This window comes from Manacus candei, unplaced genomic scaffold (genome assembly GCF_025592945.1).
Source record: "Manacus candei isolate 608988 ecotype Guabito, Panama unplaced genomic scaffold, ASM2559294v1 h1tg000116l, whole genome shotgun sequence".
Classification (NCBI taxonomy): domain Eukaryota; kingdom Metazoa; phylum Chordata; class Aves; order Passeriformes; family Pipridae; genus Manacus; species Manacus candei.
The window spans coordinates 15206-31531 of NW_026138164.1; the positions used below are offsets into that span (position 1 = coordinate 15206).

Genomic DNA, 16326 nt, shown 5'->3' on the forward strand with positions numbered 1-16326 from the left:
CATTCCCGTCCCATTCCCGTCCCCATCCCCATTCCCGTCCCCATCCCCATCCCTATTCCCATCCCCATCCCCATCCTCATCCCCATCCCCATTCCCATCCCCATCCCCATTCCCATCCCCATTCCCATCCCCATCCCCATCCCCATCCCCATCCCCATCCCTATTCCCATCCCCATTCCCATCCCCATCCCTATTCCCATCCCCATTCCCATCCCCATCCCCATCCCCATCCCTATTCCCATCCCCATTCCCATCCCCATCCCCATTCCCATCCCCATCCCCATTCCCATCCCCATCCCCATCCTCATCCCCATCCCCATTCCCATCCCCATCCCCATCCCCATTCCCATCCCCATTCCCATCCCCATCCCTATTCCCATCCCCATCCCCATCCCTATTCCCATCCCCATCCCCATCCCCATCCCCATCCCCATTCCCATGCCCATTCCCACCCCATTCCCATCCCCATTCCCATCCCCATCCCCATCCCCATCCCCATCCCCATTCCCATCCCCATTCCCATTCCCATCCCCATTCCCATCCCCATTCCCATCCCCATTCCCATCCCACCCCATCCCCATCCCCATCCCATTCCCATCCCCATCCCCATTCCAATCCCCATTCCCATTCCCATCCCCATTCCTATCCCATCCCCATCCCCATCCCCATCCCCATCCCCATTCCCATCCCCATTCTCATCCCCATCTCCATTCCCACCCCATTCCCATCCCACCCCATTCCCATCCCACCCCATTCCCACGCCGCAGCCCGGCCCCCTCGGGCACCAAAGGGAAATGAAACAGGAACCTTCTGGGGCTTCCCAGCAGCCCCCCCTTGGCTCGGGGTGTTCCCACCCCCGGCAGGGCTGAGCTGGGGACAGTTCCTGTCCCGTGGCTGCTGTTCCTGGCCCCACACTTCAGCCCCAGGCCCGTCCTGCCCATCCCCTGCTCCCACCCCCATCCCACCCCATTCCCTGCTCTCCCAGCCCCATCCCGGCCTCCAGCCCCATTTTTCTCCAGCCCCACTCTCTCAGTTCTATCCTGCCCCATCCCCGTTGTGCCCCATGCCCACACTCCCAGCCCCACCCTGCCCTACCCTGCCCCATCCCTGTGCTTCCAGCCCCACGTTTCCATCCCCGTCCTGCCCCATTTCCACAATCTCAGCCCCATCCCCACAATCTGAGCCCCATCCCCACAATCTGAGCCCCATCCCCACAATCTGAGCCCCATCCCCACAGTCTCAGCCCCATCCCCACAGTCTCAGCCCCATCCCCACAATCTCAGCCCCTCTCCCCACAGACTCAGCCCCTCTCCCCACAGTCTCAGCCCCATCCCCACTCTCCCACCCCCCCAGCCCCTCTCCCCACCTCACCCCACTCCCCTTTGGGCAGTGCAACCTTTTTATTGCCAAACCACAAACCCTTCAGTCCAAGCCCCCCCTGTTGCTGGGGTGTGCCCCCGTGTTTGGGGTGTCCCCCCGTGTTTGGGGTGTCCCCCCGTGTTTGGGGTGTCCCCCCGTGTTTGGGGTCCCTCAGAACACGTGTGTGTAGAACACGTCCACGTTCCCAGCTCTGTCCAGGGGCAGGGCCATCCCCACGTTCCGGGCCCCCAGCCGGGCCCCCCCCAGGGCCGACGAGCGCTTCAGCTTCAGGAGGCTGAACCGGGAGAACAGGCGGCCCGGGGCCTCATCCCGGGCCTGGGCCAGCACCTGGATGAACCCTGGGATCGGGGGCACACGGGGGGGTCACACGGGCCCCCCGGGCCCCCCCGTCCCCCCGTCCCTGCGCTCACCCGCCTGCATCCGCTCCCAGCTGTTCCACACGGAGCCCACGCACACGATGGGCAGCCCCAGCTCCCCCAGGAACAGGCTCTGGGGGGGTCGGGGGGGGTGAGTGGAGGGTGCCGAGACCCCTCCCACCCCTGAGCCCCCCCCCAGCCCCGGGTGGGCGCTCACCTGGTCGATCTTGGGCAGCACGGCCACCACGTGCCGCGCCAGCACCTCGCCCGCCCTGGTGAAGATGTGGCAGCACAGAGGGTCCCCGGCCTGGGCGCCTGGGGACGGGGTGGGGGGTGGGACGGGGACCTGGGACCCCCCCTGCGCCCCCCGGGGGTCCCACAAGCCGGGCTGGGCTGCGGGGGACGGGGTGGCACCCGTGTCCCACTCTCCCCATGCTCGGGGTGCTCGGGGCCAAGGTGCGCCCGGGGCAGAGATCGGGGAGTGGCACCGGGAGGGACAAACGGGGTGACGGTGCCCGGGGGGGCCGGGACAGCTCCTCCCCCCCGAAGGGGCCTCCCTACCCTCTGCCAGCTTCTGGCAAAACCCCGCGAACTTGGACTTCTCGAAGGTGCGGTAGAGGTGGGTCAGGAGCCCCATCCTGTCCGAGATCTGGGGGGCAGCGATGGGGGGGGCACAGGGCAGCTCTGGGGCCCGGCTGCACAGGGGACCCGCCCTGGGGACAGGGACCCCATCCCACTGTGCAGCTGAGAGCATCCCCTGCACCCCACACACAGCCCAGAGACCCCCTGGATCCCAGTACTGAGCCCAGAGCCCCCCAGACCCCAAAACACAGCCCAGAGCCCCCTGGACCCCAAAACACAGCCCAGAGCCCCCCGGACCCCAAAACACAGCCCAGAGTCCCCCAGACCCCAAAACACAGCCCAGAGCCCCTCAAACCCCAAAACACAGCCCAGAGCCCCCCGGACCCCAAAACACAGCCCAGAGTCCCCCGGACCCCAAAACACAGCCCACAGTCCCCTTGTACCCAGAACACAGCCCAGAGCTCCCCCAGACCCTGACACCCAGCCCAGAGCACTCAGGACCCTGCACACACCCCAGAGCCCCCCCAGGACCCCAGCCCCCATCCCAGAGCCCCCCCAGGATCCCATCCACCATCCCAGAGCCCCCCCAGGATCCCATCCACCATCCCAGAGCCCCCCCAGGACCCTGTCCCCCATCCCAGAGCCCACCCTGTACCTTGACAGCCATCCCAGACTCCTCCCCCTGTACCCCAATACACATTCCGGAGCCCACTGGGACCCCTACACCCATCCCAGAGCCCACTGGGACCCCGACACACATCCCAGAGCCCCCCCCGACCCTGACACCCATCCCAGAGCCCACTCAGACCCCGACACACATCCCAGAGCCCCCCCAGCCCCTGACACCCATCCCAGAGCCCCCCCAGCCCCTGACACCCCCCCAGCCCCCTGCCAGCCCCCCGCAGCACCTGGAAGTAGTCGAACATGGCCTGCCTGACGTATCCGACGTCGTGGGGCGGCACCTCCAGGTTGTCCATGCAGTCAAACACCATCTTCACGGCCTGGTGGGCGATCCAGTACGCTGGGGGGGGGGGGGTCAGGGGCCGCCTCGCCCCCCCCCACGGAGCTCCCCGTCCCCCCCGTCCCCCCCGGCTCACCGGAGCCTTCGTCGCCAATCATGTGCCCCCATCCTCCGCAGCCGGTCTCGGAGCCGTCGGGGTTGATGAGTTTGCAGTTGGAGCCGGTGCCCGAGATCAGCACGATCCCCCCTGCGGGGCCGGGGGGCACCGTCACCCCCTGGGCCGGGGTATCCCCCCCCCGCACCCCCCCGGGTCCCCACCGTGGTCGGTGGCCGTGGCCATGGCCCCCACGGCGTCCGTGGTGATGAAGTAGCTCTGGCTGAGGTGGGGGAAGCGCCGGCGCAGCTCCTCCGTCAGCTTCCCGATGGCGTCCTGCTGGTCCCCCCCGCTCAGGGACAGCCCCTGCCCCGACAGGGTCCCCGTCAGCCCTGGGGTGTGCCCGGGGGGGTCCCGGGGCGGGGGACGGGGGGGCCTCACCAGGGAGCGCAGGGGGACCTGGGGGTCGGCCCCCGCCTTGCTCTTGGCCTCGCTGACCATGCGCTCGATCCTCTCCAGGCACTTCTCGGAGCCGATGAGCTGGGACACGGGGGACACCCTAAAGCCCCCCCGGCCCACCCCAGGCTCCCTCCCTGGGGGTCCCACGTGGCTCCACGGCAGCCACGAGAGGGGGGACCCCCCGGAACCTTCTCCAGCGGCTTCGGAACCTTCTCCAGTGGCTTCATCCCACCCAAGCACCCTGGGAGCTTGGGGACAGCCAGAACCAGCCCCCCGTGTCCTGCGTCCCCCCTCCGAGTTCTGTACCCCCCCCCCCCCAGGCCTCAGCCCCCCTCCCCATGTCCTGTGCCCCCCTCCATGCCCTGCAGCCCCCGGGCTGGGCAGGGGGTGTCCCCCAGCTCACCCAGTGGTTCGTGCAGGGTCCCTCTGTCTCGGCCAGGATTTGCCCATCTCCAGACACCAGCACCACCCTGGAGTGGGTGCCCCCGCTGCCGAGAGAGGGGGGGACACACTGCCAGCACCACCCCACAGCCCCCCACACCCCAGCCCACCGAGGGGGGACCCCCACTCAGCCCCACCGGCCCCCCGAGTAGCACTTGGGGGTGATGGAGGAGGGTAGGACCAGGATGGGGGGCCCTGGAGGGGGGTGGGATCAGGATGGGGGTCCCTGGAGGGGGGTGGGACCAGGATGGGGTCCCTGCGAGTGGCGAGGTGCTGACCCTGCCCCACTGACCTCGGTCCCCGGCCACAGCCCGGACAGGGCAGGAGGGGTCGGGGGGCAGGAGCCGATCGGGGAGAGGGGCCGGATGGAGTTCCCGGCTGCTCCCCCATCGGTTTCTGCCCCCGTGACCCCTCCTGAGACCCTCCCCAGGCTGGGGGTCCCCGGGAGCGGCGGGTCGGGGCCATCAGGGAGGTGGGGGTGCCCGGGGATGGGGGTGCGGGGCCTCGGGGAGCCCCTCTGCCCGCGGCGCGACCCCTCAGCCCTCCCCGGGACCCTCACCCCTCCCGGGATCCCTCACCCCTCCCGGGATCCCTCACCCTCCCGGGACCCCTCACCCCTCCACGCCGCCGAACAGCGACGCCATCGCGGCCACCACGGCCCCGCCCCCTTGGGCCACGCCCATGGGCGTGGCACCGCCCCGGTGCCACCCACTGCCAGATATAGTGCGTGGACACGCCCATCGCCATAGATGGTTCTGGACACGCCCCCTCTGGGCGTGGCTCCACAGCCAGACACGTTCCATGTTCCACCCATGGCCACGCCCACATGGCACGCCACAGGTCGAGGCCCCGCCCTCTCCCCGCCCCCTGGGCGTTGGCCCCGCCCACCCGCCCGCCCCGGGTCCTTGTGCCGACCCCGTGCCGCCGTCCTGCCCCCCTCGGGGGTCCCGGGACCCCCGGGATCACCCGGGACACAGCCCGGCGGTCCCACCCGCGACACGGCCCCACGCGCGGCCTCAGACACAGCCCCCATCGCGACATGACCCCTCCGCACTCACCCGCCCCCCACCCGCCCGTGAGACACCCCCCGGTCCCTCACCCAGACCCGCACTCCCTGTGACACCGCGCCCCGCGCACACAGCCCCCCACAACCCCCCACAGCCCCCCACAGCCCCCCACAGCCCCCCGCAGCCCCCCCGCAGCCCTCTCACAGCCCCCCGCAGCCCCCCCGCAGCCCCCCCACAGCCCTCCCACAGCCCCCCGCAGCCCCCCCACAGCCCCCCGCAGCCCCCCCGCAGCCCCCCGCAATCGGACCCGATCCGACCGCCCCGGTCCCGGCGCGGGGGATCCCCCCACTGCCGCCCCCCACTCCCACGGAGCGCTTGGGGACGCGCCCACCGCGGCACGGGGGCCCCTCTGTCCCCACGGCCCCGGCCCCCATGGGGTGGGTCCCCCCCACGAGTACCCCCGTGGGTGGGGGGCGCGGGGGCATCTGTGGGACCCCCCCGGCCGCGGGGCACAGCTGAGCCCCTCCCCGGGCAGCCCCTCCGAGGGGACAGAGGGGACAGGGATGGCAGCGGGGACAATGATGGCAGCGGGACAGAGGGGACAGCCACGTGTCCCGGGGGCCGGGGAGGGAGGGAGGGAGAGGGAGGGACAGATGGAGGGAGGGAGGGAGAGGGACAGATGGAGGGAGAGGACGGAGAGTGGGCGGAGGGTGGGTGGGCAGAGAGAGGGAGGGAAAAAATTGATGGAGGGATAAGATGGAGGGAGGGAGGGAGAGATGGGGGAATGGAGGGAGAGATGGGGGAATGGAGGGAGAGATGGGGGAATGGAGGGAGAGATGGGGGAACAGAGGGAGAGATGGGGGGCTGGAGGGAGAGATGGGGGAATGGAGGGAGAGATGGAGGGCTGGAGGGAGAGATGGGGGAACGGAGGGAGAAATGGGGGAATGGAGGGAGAGATGGGGGGCTGGAGGGAGAGATGGGGGAACGGAGGAGTGGAGAGCATGGAGGGATGGATGGAAGGATGGAGAGGGTGGAGGGACAGCGATGGGCGGATGAGATGGATGGCTGGAGAAGAGGGAAGGGTGGGTGGATCAGAAGGGTGGAGGTGTGGATGAGGCAGAGAGCAGGCAGGGGGATGGATGGGGATGGAAGGAAGGACGGAGAGGATGGGAAGGCAGAGGGATGGAGAGGATGGTGGAGATGGTGGAGAGAGGGATGGCTGAGCAGATGGATGGATGGAGAGGATGGAGGGAGGGGCAGACGGAGAAGGCAGAGGGGCGGGTGGATGAAGAGGATGGAGGGATGGAGGGATGGAGGGATGGAGGGATGGGTGGATGGGTGGATGAAGGGAGGGAGGGAGAAAGGGAGGGATAAGCCAGGTGGGCAGAGGGATGGAGACAATGGAGAGGTGAATGGTGGGAGCAGATGGATGGATGAAGAGGATGGATGGATGTGTGGAGGGATAAGCTAGAAGGGCAGAGGGATGCAGAGGATGATGGATGATGAAGGCTGAAGAGAGATGGAGAGGTGGCCGAGGGAGCAGATGGAGGATTAGGGGGATGGAGGAATGGAGGATGGATGGATGGATGGATGGATGGATGGAGGGATGGAGGGATGGATGGATGGATGGAGAGACGGATGGAGGGATGGATGGAGAGATGGGTGGATGGATGGAGGGAGGGATGGATGGGTGGATGGATGGATGGATGGATGGATGGGTGGATGGATGGATGGATGGAGGGAGGGATGGATGGGTGGATGGAGGGATGGATGGAGAGATGGATGGAGGGATGGATGGATGGATGGAGGGATGGATGGAGGGATGGATGGAGAGACAGGCTCCATTTCCATCCGAATGGAAAGGGAAGGTGTGGGAAGCAGGGCAGGTGGGAGGAGCACAGCAGGGACTGTGAGCGGGTGGGGCTGTGGGGACAGAGCCAGAGGAGGGAACAGGGGGCCCAGCATGGCTGGGGGCTCGTTCCCACCTGGAGGCACCGGCCAGGACACCCCAGACCCGGCACGGCCACGGTGCTGCTGCCGGGGGCTCCCTGGTCCCGGGGCAGAAATGGGGACACCAGTGGAGCAGCCGGGACTGGGGTCAGCTCCCCCCAGCCCTTCTGTGGGGTGAGGGGGGACATCCGGGGCTGGGGGGTCCCTCCTCCCCTGGGGGACCCTCCTTCCCGAGGCCGGGGGTGCCCCGTGGCCACGAGGTGCTGCGGAGGGACCCGGTGGGCTGAGGGCTGGGACCAGCCAGGAGATGCTCGGGATCATCCACGTCCTTCCAGGCATTTTCCAGGCCGGGGGTCTTGGGGTGCTGCAGGAGGGACCCCCCCATGCCGAGAGCAGGTGCAAGGAGCCCGGCCCCCCCAAAGGCGGGGGAGGAGCGGCAGGGGAAGGGTTAAGGCGCCGCGTGTGCGTGTGCAGCCCCTGAGCCCACCGCCCTCGTGCCCTCATTAAGTCCTGGTGGCACCAGCCTGTCTGGGGACAGCAGGGCCGGGGGACAGGGGACGGCACCCGCCGCCTTTGTCTCAACTTGAGGCAAAGTTTGAGCGGAGCCGCCGCGGGCCGGGAGCTGCCGGTGAGTCCGCGGGGCCGGGGCCGTGTCCCGCCAGGCCCGTGGGGTGGGACAGCGCTGTCCCCGCGGGGGCCGGTGCCACCCTGGGCTCCGGGAGCGCCCAGACCGCGTCCCAGCACCCCGCTGGGGGAGCAGGGCTGGAGGGCAGCGCTCCCCAGGGCCCCCCGAGCTCCCCCCGTTTGGGATCCGAGCAGGTGGCACCGGCGGGATGGGATCGAAGCCCGGGCGCGTGGGAGGGCTGGGGTGAGACACGGGCATGTGGGGGCTGTGGGCGAACGGGCAGCAAACCTCCTGGTGCCTCTGCAGGCTCCCGGGAGCAGAGTGTGGGAGCTGGGAATGCTCCAGGGGCCATCCCGATCCCACCAGAGCCCAGGTATTCCCGGACAGCTCCGTCCCCGAAGCTGCCGTGGGTTCCGGGCGGGTGTGGGGAGGGGGAGCGAGGGCAGTGGGATGGAGGGGGAACATCAGCGTGTGGGAACGTGGGCTGAGCCCCCCAAACGTGGGCTGAGCTCCCTCTGTTCTCCCGGCCCAGCCCCGCTCCATGCTCTGGGTGCCGGAGCCGCACAGGACCCGGCTGGGGAGGCAGAGGAAGGAGATGCAGAGGAAGGCCCAGCCAGGAAGGGATTTATTCCATGAAGGGATTTATTCCGTGTGGCTGCACTGATTTTGGAGGGGCTGAGCCATGTTTCGGGGCTGGGATCCATCCCACTGTTCTGGGTCGGGATTCGGGCTGTGGTGCCGGCGCTGAGCCGGGGCCGGAGCGGCACCGGGGACATCCCGGGGACATCCCGGGGACATCCCGTGTGGAAGAAGAGGGTGGTGAGCGGGACAACGGGGCTGGGGTGGTGGTGGGATGGGGTGGGCGACTGCCCCATGGCCAGGCGGCCCTTGGGACCGGATTTGGGGTGACTCTGCACCCATCCCCATCCCCATCCCCATCCCCACCTGGCGCGGCGGTGCCAGGGCTGTGGTGGCTCCTGCCGTGGTGGCACAGCTCAGGGACTCGTCCCTGCCACTGGCACTGGGACACGGCACCGGCCAGGAGAGCCGAGACACGCAGGGAAGTGCGACCTGTCCGTGTGTCCGTCCCTGTGCCCGCCCGCCTTCTCCCAGCTCTGGAACCCGCTCTGCTCCCGGAGGCTCCCGCTCAGCGGTAGGTTCTGTCTGTCCCTCTGCCTGCTCCCAGAGTCCATCCATCCATCTGTCTTTTCATCCCTCTACCCATTCCCAGAGTCCATCCATCTGCCCCTCTGTCCGTTTATGCCTCTGCCCGCTCCCAGAGTCCATCCATCCGTCTGTCTGTCTGTTCATCCCTCTGCCCGCTCCCAGAGTCCATCCATCCACTCCTCTGTCCATTTATGCCTCTTCCTGTTCCCAGAGTCCATCCATCCATCCGTCTGTTCATCCATCAGTCCAGCCATTCCTCCAGCCATCCTTCCATCCTCCTATCCATGCATCCATGCATCCATCCATGCATCCATCCAACTCAGCATCCGCCCCCTTGGCCCTCCATCCTCTCGTCCCTCCCTCTGTCCATCCGTCCCTCCCTGAATCCCTCTGCCCTTCTTTCCCTCCGTCCCTTCACTGCTTCATCCCTCCATCCATTCATCCGTCCATCCCCACCCGTCCATTCCTCTATCCCCCTTCCCTCCATCCCTTCTTCACTTTATCCCTCCATCCATCCCTCTGCTCCTCCATCCTCTCATCCACCCATCCATCCATCCATCCATCCATCCACCCATCTCTCCATCCCTCCATCCATCCACTGATCTCTCCCTCCCTCCTTCCTCCCATCCCTCCCTCCATGCATCCCCCCATCCATCTCTCCCTCCACCGATCTCTCCATCCCTCCATCCCATCCCATATTCCCTGGTGTCCCGACTGTGCCCTCCTGGGGGTTTCCCGGGCCCACCCCCCCGGGAATGGGGTCATGTGGGTGCCGTTTGTGCCCAGGCTGTGCCCCGTTTCACCCGGACACTGCGGAGGGGCCGCGGAGGTGAATTCCGGGGGGGCACGGGGAGGTGGGGGGGCGGGGTGACCCGGGCTGGGGGGATTTGGGGGCTGGGGGTGGCAGTGTCGGGGTCCCAGCTCAGGCAGCTGCTCTGGGTGGTGGCACTGGGGACACCCAGGGTGGCTCCCGTGGCTCTGGCCCATTCCAGGGGCTCCGAGGGTCGGGGCCCAGCACTGGGATGGGCTCATGACCTTCCATCAGGGAATGACACCCACGTGCACCCACAGAGCTCCCACCCTGCCTGCACAGGAGGGACAGGGATGGGGATGGAATGGGGCAGGGACAGGGATAGTGATAGGGACAGGGATGGAATGGGGCAGGGACAGGGATAGTGATAGGGACAGGGATGGAATGGGGCAGGGATGGAATGGGGCAGGGACAGGGATGGAATGGGGCAGGGACAGGGATAGAGATAGGGATGGGGATGGAATGGGGCAGGGACAGGGATGGAATGGGACAGGGATGGGGATGGAATGGGGCAGGGACAGGGAGAGCGATAGGGACAGGGATGGAATGGGGACAGGAACAGGGACAGGGATGGAATGGGGCAGAGACAGGGATGGAATGGGGCAGGGACAGGGATAGTGATAGGGACAGGGATGGAATGGGGCAGGGACAGGGATAGTGATAGGGACAGGGATGGAATGGGGCAGGGACAGGGATGCAGAGAGAGAAGGGGGACAGGGATGGGAATAGGGGTGGGGATGGGAATGGGGACAGGGATGGGGATGGGGACAGGGAGAGGGACACTGATAAGGACAGAAGGATGGGAACAGGGATAGGGACAGAGATGGGGATGAGGACGAGGATGGGATGGGGACAGGGACAGGGTTGGGGGTAGCAATGGGGGGGGGACGGGGATGGGGACATGGATAAGGATGGGGACAGGAATAGGGGCAGGGATGGGGATGGGGATGGCGCCAGGGATTGGAATGGGGATGGGGAGGGGCTCTGGATGAGTCCAGGGTTGGGGATGGGGTGGGGATAGAGGACGGGCACAGAGATGGAGACAGGAGTAGGGATGAGGATTGGGATAGGGGCAGGGATATGGACAGGCACGGATCCAGATCCAGGCTCCCCCAGCCCAGGGGAGATGCTGAGGGGGTGCCCATCACCCCCAGACCGGACCCCCACCCCTCCTACCCCCACCCCGCCCTCCGCCGAAGCAGTTTTGCCGACTCAGCATTTCGCAGCCCCGGCCCCACCCCGCTCGGCCCCGGGAACCTCGAATCCCCCAGCGCGGGGGTCCCGGTGCCGGGGGGGGCTCGGGGCCAGGGAGGGGGGCTCGGGGTCCCGGGGCTCCTCCCCGGAGGCAGAGCATTGCTGGGGCCGGGGGGGGTCTGCTGGGGGCGGGAGCCGCTCGTTAACCCCGATCGCTGCTGCGCTAATTGATCTTATTGCCGGCAGCGGGGGGGGTGGGGAGGATCCCCCCGAGCCCTTTGGGGCAGACCCCCCCCCTTCGTGCCTCAGTGTCCCCCCTTCGTGCCTCAGTGTCCCCCCTGTGCCTCAGTGTCCCCCCCGCCCGGACCCGCGCGCACACACATGTGCGGGGCTCACGTGGCCGCGCACACGCGTGGGGAGCCGCGTGCCCGCACCCGGCGGGGACGCGCGGCCGCCAACGTGTCACCCCCCGCCCGTGCCGCGTCCCCGAGCGGGGGGTGACGCGGGGGGGGACCGGCCGGCCCCGTGGCCCCCCCACCCCCGTGGGGTCACCCGTGGGGTCACTCGTGGGGTCGTGGCACACGCCTGACCTACTTCGGTGCCGCGCGGCCGCCGCGGGGCCGGCGCTGAAAACGAGTTAATAAACTCCCGAGGAGGGATTTTTCCGGCTCACAGGAGGGATTTGGAGCCGCGCTGGTGTCGCCGGGCTGGCGTCGCCCGGCTGGTGGCCCCGCGCTGGCCGTGGCCCGCTGACCCGGGGGTGCCGGGCCCGCTCCTCCCGCCGGGTGTGCGCCGGGACGGGCCGGGCCGGGCCGGGGCTCCCCCGGGACTCCCCCGGAGCCGGGAATGAGCCCAGAGCCAGCGCGGGGGGCGAGGTCTCGGGGTACCACACCGGGGGGCGGGGGTTGGCCCTAAAAAGCTCCTTCCTCCCCCCCCCGTGGGTGCAGAGCCCGAGTAGGGTGGGCAGGAGGGTCCCGGCCCCGCACCAGCCACCTGAGAATCGCCCCCTGAAGCAAGGGACCCCCGGACCCTGCACGGGCGAGGATTTGGGGGACAGCCCGCGGGCGACGCCGGCTCCGCCACCTCCTCTCTGTGTCCCCACGTCCCTCCGGGGGTCGGGGAGCCGGTGACGGCTTCGGGTGGCGTCAGGGGCCGCTAAGCCCCCTCCGGGCGGGCGCGGGGGCCCCCGGACTAAGCGGGATCACGGGCTCAGGCGGATCCCGGCCCCGCTAATCCCCCGCTGACGCAGCCCCCGGCCCCCTCGGCCCCCCCGGCCCGGCACCCGGGGGCTGCCCACGGGGGGTTGGGGTCGCCGGGGAGGTCCTGGTCCTGCCCAGCCCCCGTGGCGGTGGGGAGGGACCCCGCGGCGTCCCCGAGTCCTGCCGGGCTGGGGGGTGCGGGGGTCGGGGTGCTGTGCCGAGGGGGTGCTCCCCCCGGGACACCCGCTCCGAGGGGTGTTTGGGGTTGGGGGCACTGCCCCCACGCACGGGGTCACCCCAGCACCCCCCACCCTCGGGGGTCTCGGGGAAGGGGACCCAAGGGGGTGACGATGCGCTGTCCCCGTGCCCGTGTCCCCGCACCGAGGGACGGTGGCCCCGGAGCCTCTCGGGGGTGTCACCCGGGGGGATCCCGCCGGGTGGGCATCCGGGGGTCCTGCCGAGGAGCCACCCCGGGAGGTCCCCGTGTTGTCCCCGCCAGCCGGGAACTAGAGGGTAGTCCAAGCTCGGGAGAGCCCGGCAGGGAGAGGCGGCGGCGGCAGCGCAGAGCATCGGGGGGAGACGGGACCCCCGAACCCCCACTGAGGGGAGATGGAGCCCCTGAACCCCACCAAGGGGAGATGGAGCCCCTGAACCCCACCGAGGGGAAACGGGACCCCTGAGCTCCCACCAAGGAGCTCATATAACCCCTGAGCCCCCCAAAGCTTGTCCAAAGGGAGAGGGGACCCGTGAACCCTCATCGAGGGGAGATGGAAACCCCAAACCTCGTCTGAGGGGAGACGGGACATTTGAACTGCCACCAAGGGGAGGTGGGACCCCCAAACCTCAGCCAAAGGAAGATGGGACCGCTGAACCCCAGCCAAGGGGGAAATGGGGACCCCCAAAACCCACCAAGGGAAGATGGGACCCTCAAACCCTGGCCGAGGGGAGACGGGACCCCTGAACCCTCACTGATGGGAGATGGGACCCCCGAACCCCCACCGAGGGGGGACAGCACCCCGGGGACAGCTCCCCCAGGGCCTGACGGGGACATGCTGGTGCCATGTGTGGGGCACTGGGGCGGGGGGGCAGGTTCAGGGGTGCGGGGGGGGAGTATCATACCGGTACCTACAGCTCTCACAGCTCCCCTGCCACTGGGACCCCCAAACCCCCACCCCGGGGTCCCCTCGCCTCTCCCCTCCCCTTGCTGTGGCGACCTGGGGGCGAGGGCAGGGGCGTGTCCCCCGTTCGGGGGTCCCCTGGCCTCTGCCCTCCCCGAGCTGTGGCGATCTGGGGTCTGTGGGATTGGGGTGCCCCCCGTTCGGGGGTCCCCTGGCCTCTGCCCTCCCCGAGCTGTGGTGATCCGGGGTCTGTGGGATTGGGGTGCCCCCCGTTCGGGGGTCCCATCGCCTCGGCGCTCTGGGGGAGCAGAGCAGGGGCCCCATCGCCTCTTCTCTCCTCAGCGCTCGGGGGGCGCTGGTAACGGGGTGCCCCCCGCTCGGGGGTCCCCTCGCCTCTGCCCTCCCCCAGCCCCGCTGCCCCGGGGGCTCTGGCAGCGGGAGCCCCCCGCTCCCCGCCCCGGCCCCCGCGCCGCGGAGCCGCCGGGCTCACATGGCCGGTCCCCGGCTGCGTTGCATTCACAGTTCGGGGAGCACGTCAAGGCTAAGGGGAGCTGACAGGAGAACCTTTCCCGGAACAAACGGGAATATAGTATCAGGCAGGGCTGACCGGAGCGTGAACCGCAGCCCAACACGGAGCAAATTAGCATCAACCAAAATAGCAGGAGGCTCCGGCCGGGATGTGCGAGGTACCAAATGCACCCGGGCTGTCAGGCTGCATCAGCGCACGGATGCATAAGGAATGGGGCCGGGCCCCGCCAGCCGCTGCCCCCCCGCTCTGACTGACCCCCCCTCATCCTGCCTGCCCCCTGTCCTTCCTGATTGATCCTCGTCCTTCCTGACTGCCCCCCATCCTTCCTGATTGATCCCCATCCTTCCTGACTGTCCCCCATCCTTCCTGACTGCCCCCCACCCTTCCTGATTGATCCTCCTTCCTGATTGATCCTCGTCCTTCCTGACTGCCCCCTATCCTTCCTCATTGATCCCCTCATCCCTGATTGATCCCCATCCTTCCTGACTGCCCCCCACCCTTCCTGACTGCCCCCCATCCTTCCTGATCGATCCCCTCATCCCTGATTGATCCCAATCTTCCCTGACTGATCCCTCTTCCTAACTGACCCCCCCTCCCGTTCCTGACTGTCCCCCACCCTTCCTGACTGCCCCCCTTTCCTCCCTGACCCCCATCCTTCCTCACCCCCTTTCCTGGCTGCCCCCCCAGACCCGGCGGGCCGGGGGAAGGTGTGTGGGGTGGGGGAGGACCGATGAGGTGGGCAGTGTGAGGGTGGGGAGGACAAAAGTCATGGCTGGGGGGGGGGAGAGGGAAGGAAACTCCATCCAGGGGGGCTGGGGGTGCAAATCCCATCCCTGGGGGTGGTCGGGGATTGAGGCACAAAACGCCATCCATGGAGGTGCTCAGGATTTGGGGGTCAAAATCCCATCCAGAGCTGGGGGAGGAGGGGGGTTGGGGGAAAATCCCATCCGTGTGGGATGTCTGGGGGGCAAATCCCACCCGTGGGAATGAGCAGGGCTGGAGAGGGAGAGAACCCCCAGCCCATGGCAGAGGGGGGGCACAGAGCTGGGGGGTGACAGACAGGATTCGTGGGGATCCTTGGAAGGGGGGGGACCCCCAGCCCGGTCCCTGAGGATGCAGAGGGGCTGCGGGGAGAGAGAACCCCCAAACCCGGGGGTGCCGGGGGGCAGCAGAATTGGGGTGCCCTGTGCCCTGCGGGCAGGGAGGGGGGGGGGTAGAGGGAGGGAGGGGGAGCCGGAGGGGTGTGAGGGAGCGGGGGCAGCAGCAAAAAGCTCTGTCAAATACATAAAGAGCTGGAAAAGAGACGGGAAGCGCCGGTCGCGCCCGCTCCCGGGGTGCTCTCGCACATTACTCGCGCCTGGGCGCGCCGGCAGCGCGGGCAGCTCCCGGCGGGGCGCGGGAGCGGCTTCACGGGCCTTTGGCTGCTGGATTGAACCGGGAAAACAAAATAAAAAGGGAAAAGAAATCCCTAAAAATAGCCCCCGCACAGCCCAGCCCCGGGGGCAGCGCCCGCACCCCCGCGGCGGCACCCGGGGGGTCCCAAAGCCCCTCGGCCAGGCACGGATCCGGCACCGCCGGGAAGGTGTCCCCGAGGGCCGGGACGGACACACAGCGACCTGGGGGGGGCCTGGGGGCTTGGCTGGGGGGCCGCGGCCGGGGGGGCCCCGGGGGGAGGCGGCGGGGGGGCTGTGGGGGTGAGGACCACCCTGGTGGGGTACCTGGGGAGCTCAGCGTGCCGGGGTGCCTTGGGGTGCCCGCGGTGCTTCAGGTACTCGGGGTGCCTGGGTTTGGTGGCTCCCCAAGGGGGCAGAAAAGGGGGATTCGTGGGGAAAATGGGAAACCTCGGAGCGGGGGGACACGGGAGAGGCTGGGGGGACATGGGGAGAGGCTGAGGGGACACGGGGAGGGGTCCCCGGCCCAGGGCACGGCAGGCTCTGCTGCCCCCACTCCGGACCCGAGCCCCCCAGCCCCGCGGTGTCCTCATTCCAAAGGGCTCCCCAGCAGCTTCCAGGGATTTACGCGGCGTTCCCGGGCCCAGGGCGGGTCTGGAAATGGGCAGGAGCAGAGCAGGGAGCAGGGCGGGACCCCACAGGCGACACGGGGTGCTCAGTGCCCAGCCAGGGGAGGAGAGGAGCCGAACGGGGTCCCCAGGGGACGCGGCCACACCCACACCTGAGCCACCCCTGTACCCACCCCTGAACCACCCCTGTACCCACACCTGAACCATCCCTGTACCCACCCCTGAACCACCCCTGTACCCACACCTACACCTGAACCACCCCTGTACCCACACCTACACCTGTACCCACCCCTGAACCGTCCCTGAACCACCCCTGTATCCACACCTACACCTGTACCCACCCCTGAACCACCCCTGTACCCACACCTACACCTGAACCACCCCTGTACCCACACCTACACCTGTACCCACCCCTGAACCACCCCTGTACCCA

General features: G+C 68.6%; 1 protein-coding gene across 5 annotated transcripts; it reads right to left on the reverse strand.

Annotated features, from left to right (window-relative positions):
- Positions 1 to 1361: 1361 nt before the first annotated feature.
- On the reverse strand, positions 1362 to 4969 carry NAGK (N-acetylglucosamine kinase). Of its 5 annotated transcripts, none has more exons than XM_051770158.1 (10): positions 4889 to 4969; positions 4236 to 4320; positions 3815 to 3913; positions 3598 to 3739; positions 3416 to 3526; positions 3227 to 3339; positions 2298 to 2385; positions 1954 to 2051; positions 1791 to 1869; positions 1362 to 1718 (listed from the first exon to the last, which is right to left on the reverse strand). In XM_051770158.1, exons 1-10 carry the CDS (start codon positions 4954 to 4956, stop codon positions 1531 to 1533), a joined length of 1071 nt encoding a protein of 356 aa, XP_051626118.1. In that variant the 5' UTR covers positions 4957 to 4969; the 3' UTR covers positions 1362 to 1530. The 5 variants fall into 5 exon arrangements, with proteins under 5 accessions (XP_051626118.1, XP_051626121.1, XP_051626120.1 ...); XM_051770159.1 differs by having other exon boundaries at positions 1543 to 1718; positions 2298 to 2449; XM_051770161.1 differs by lacking the exon at positions 4236 to 4320 and having other exon boundaries at positions 4889 to 4930.
- Positions 4970 to 16326: the final 11357 nt, after the last annotated feature.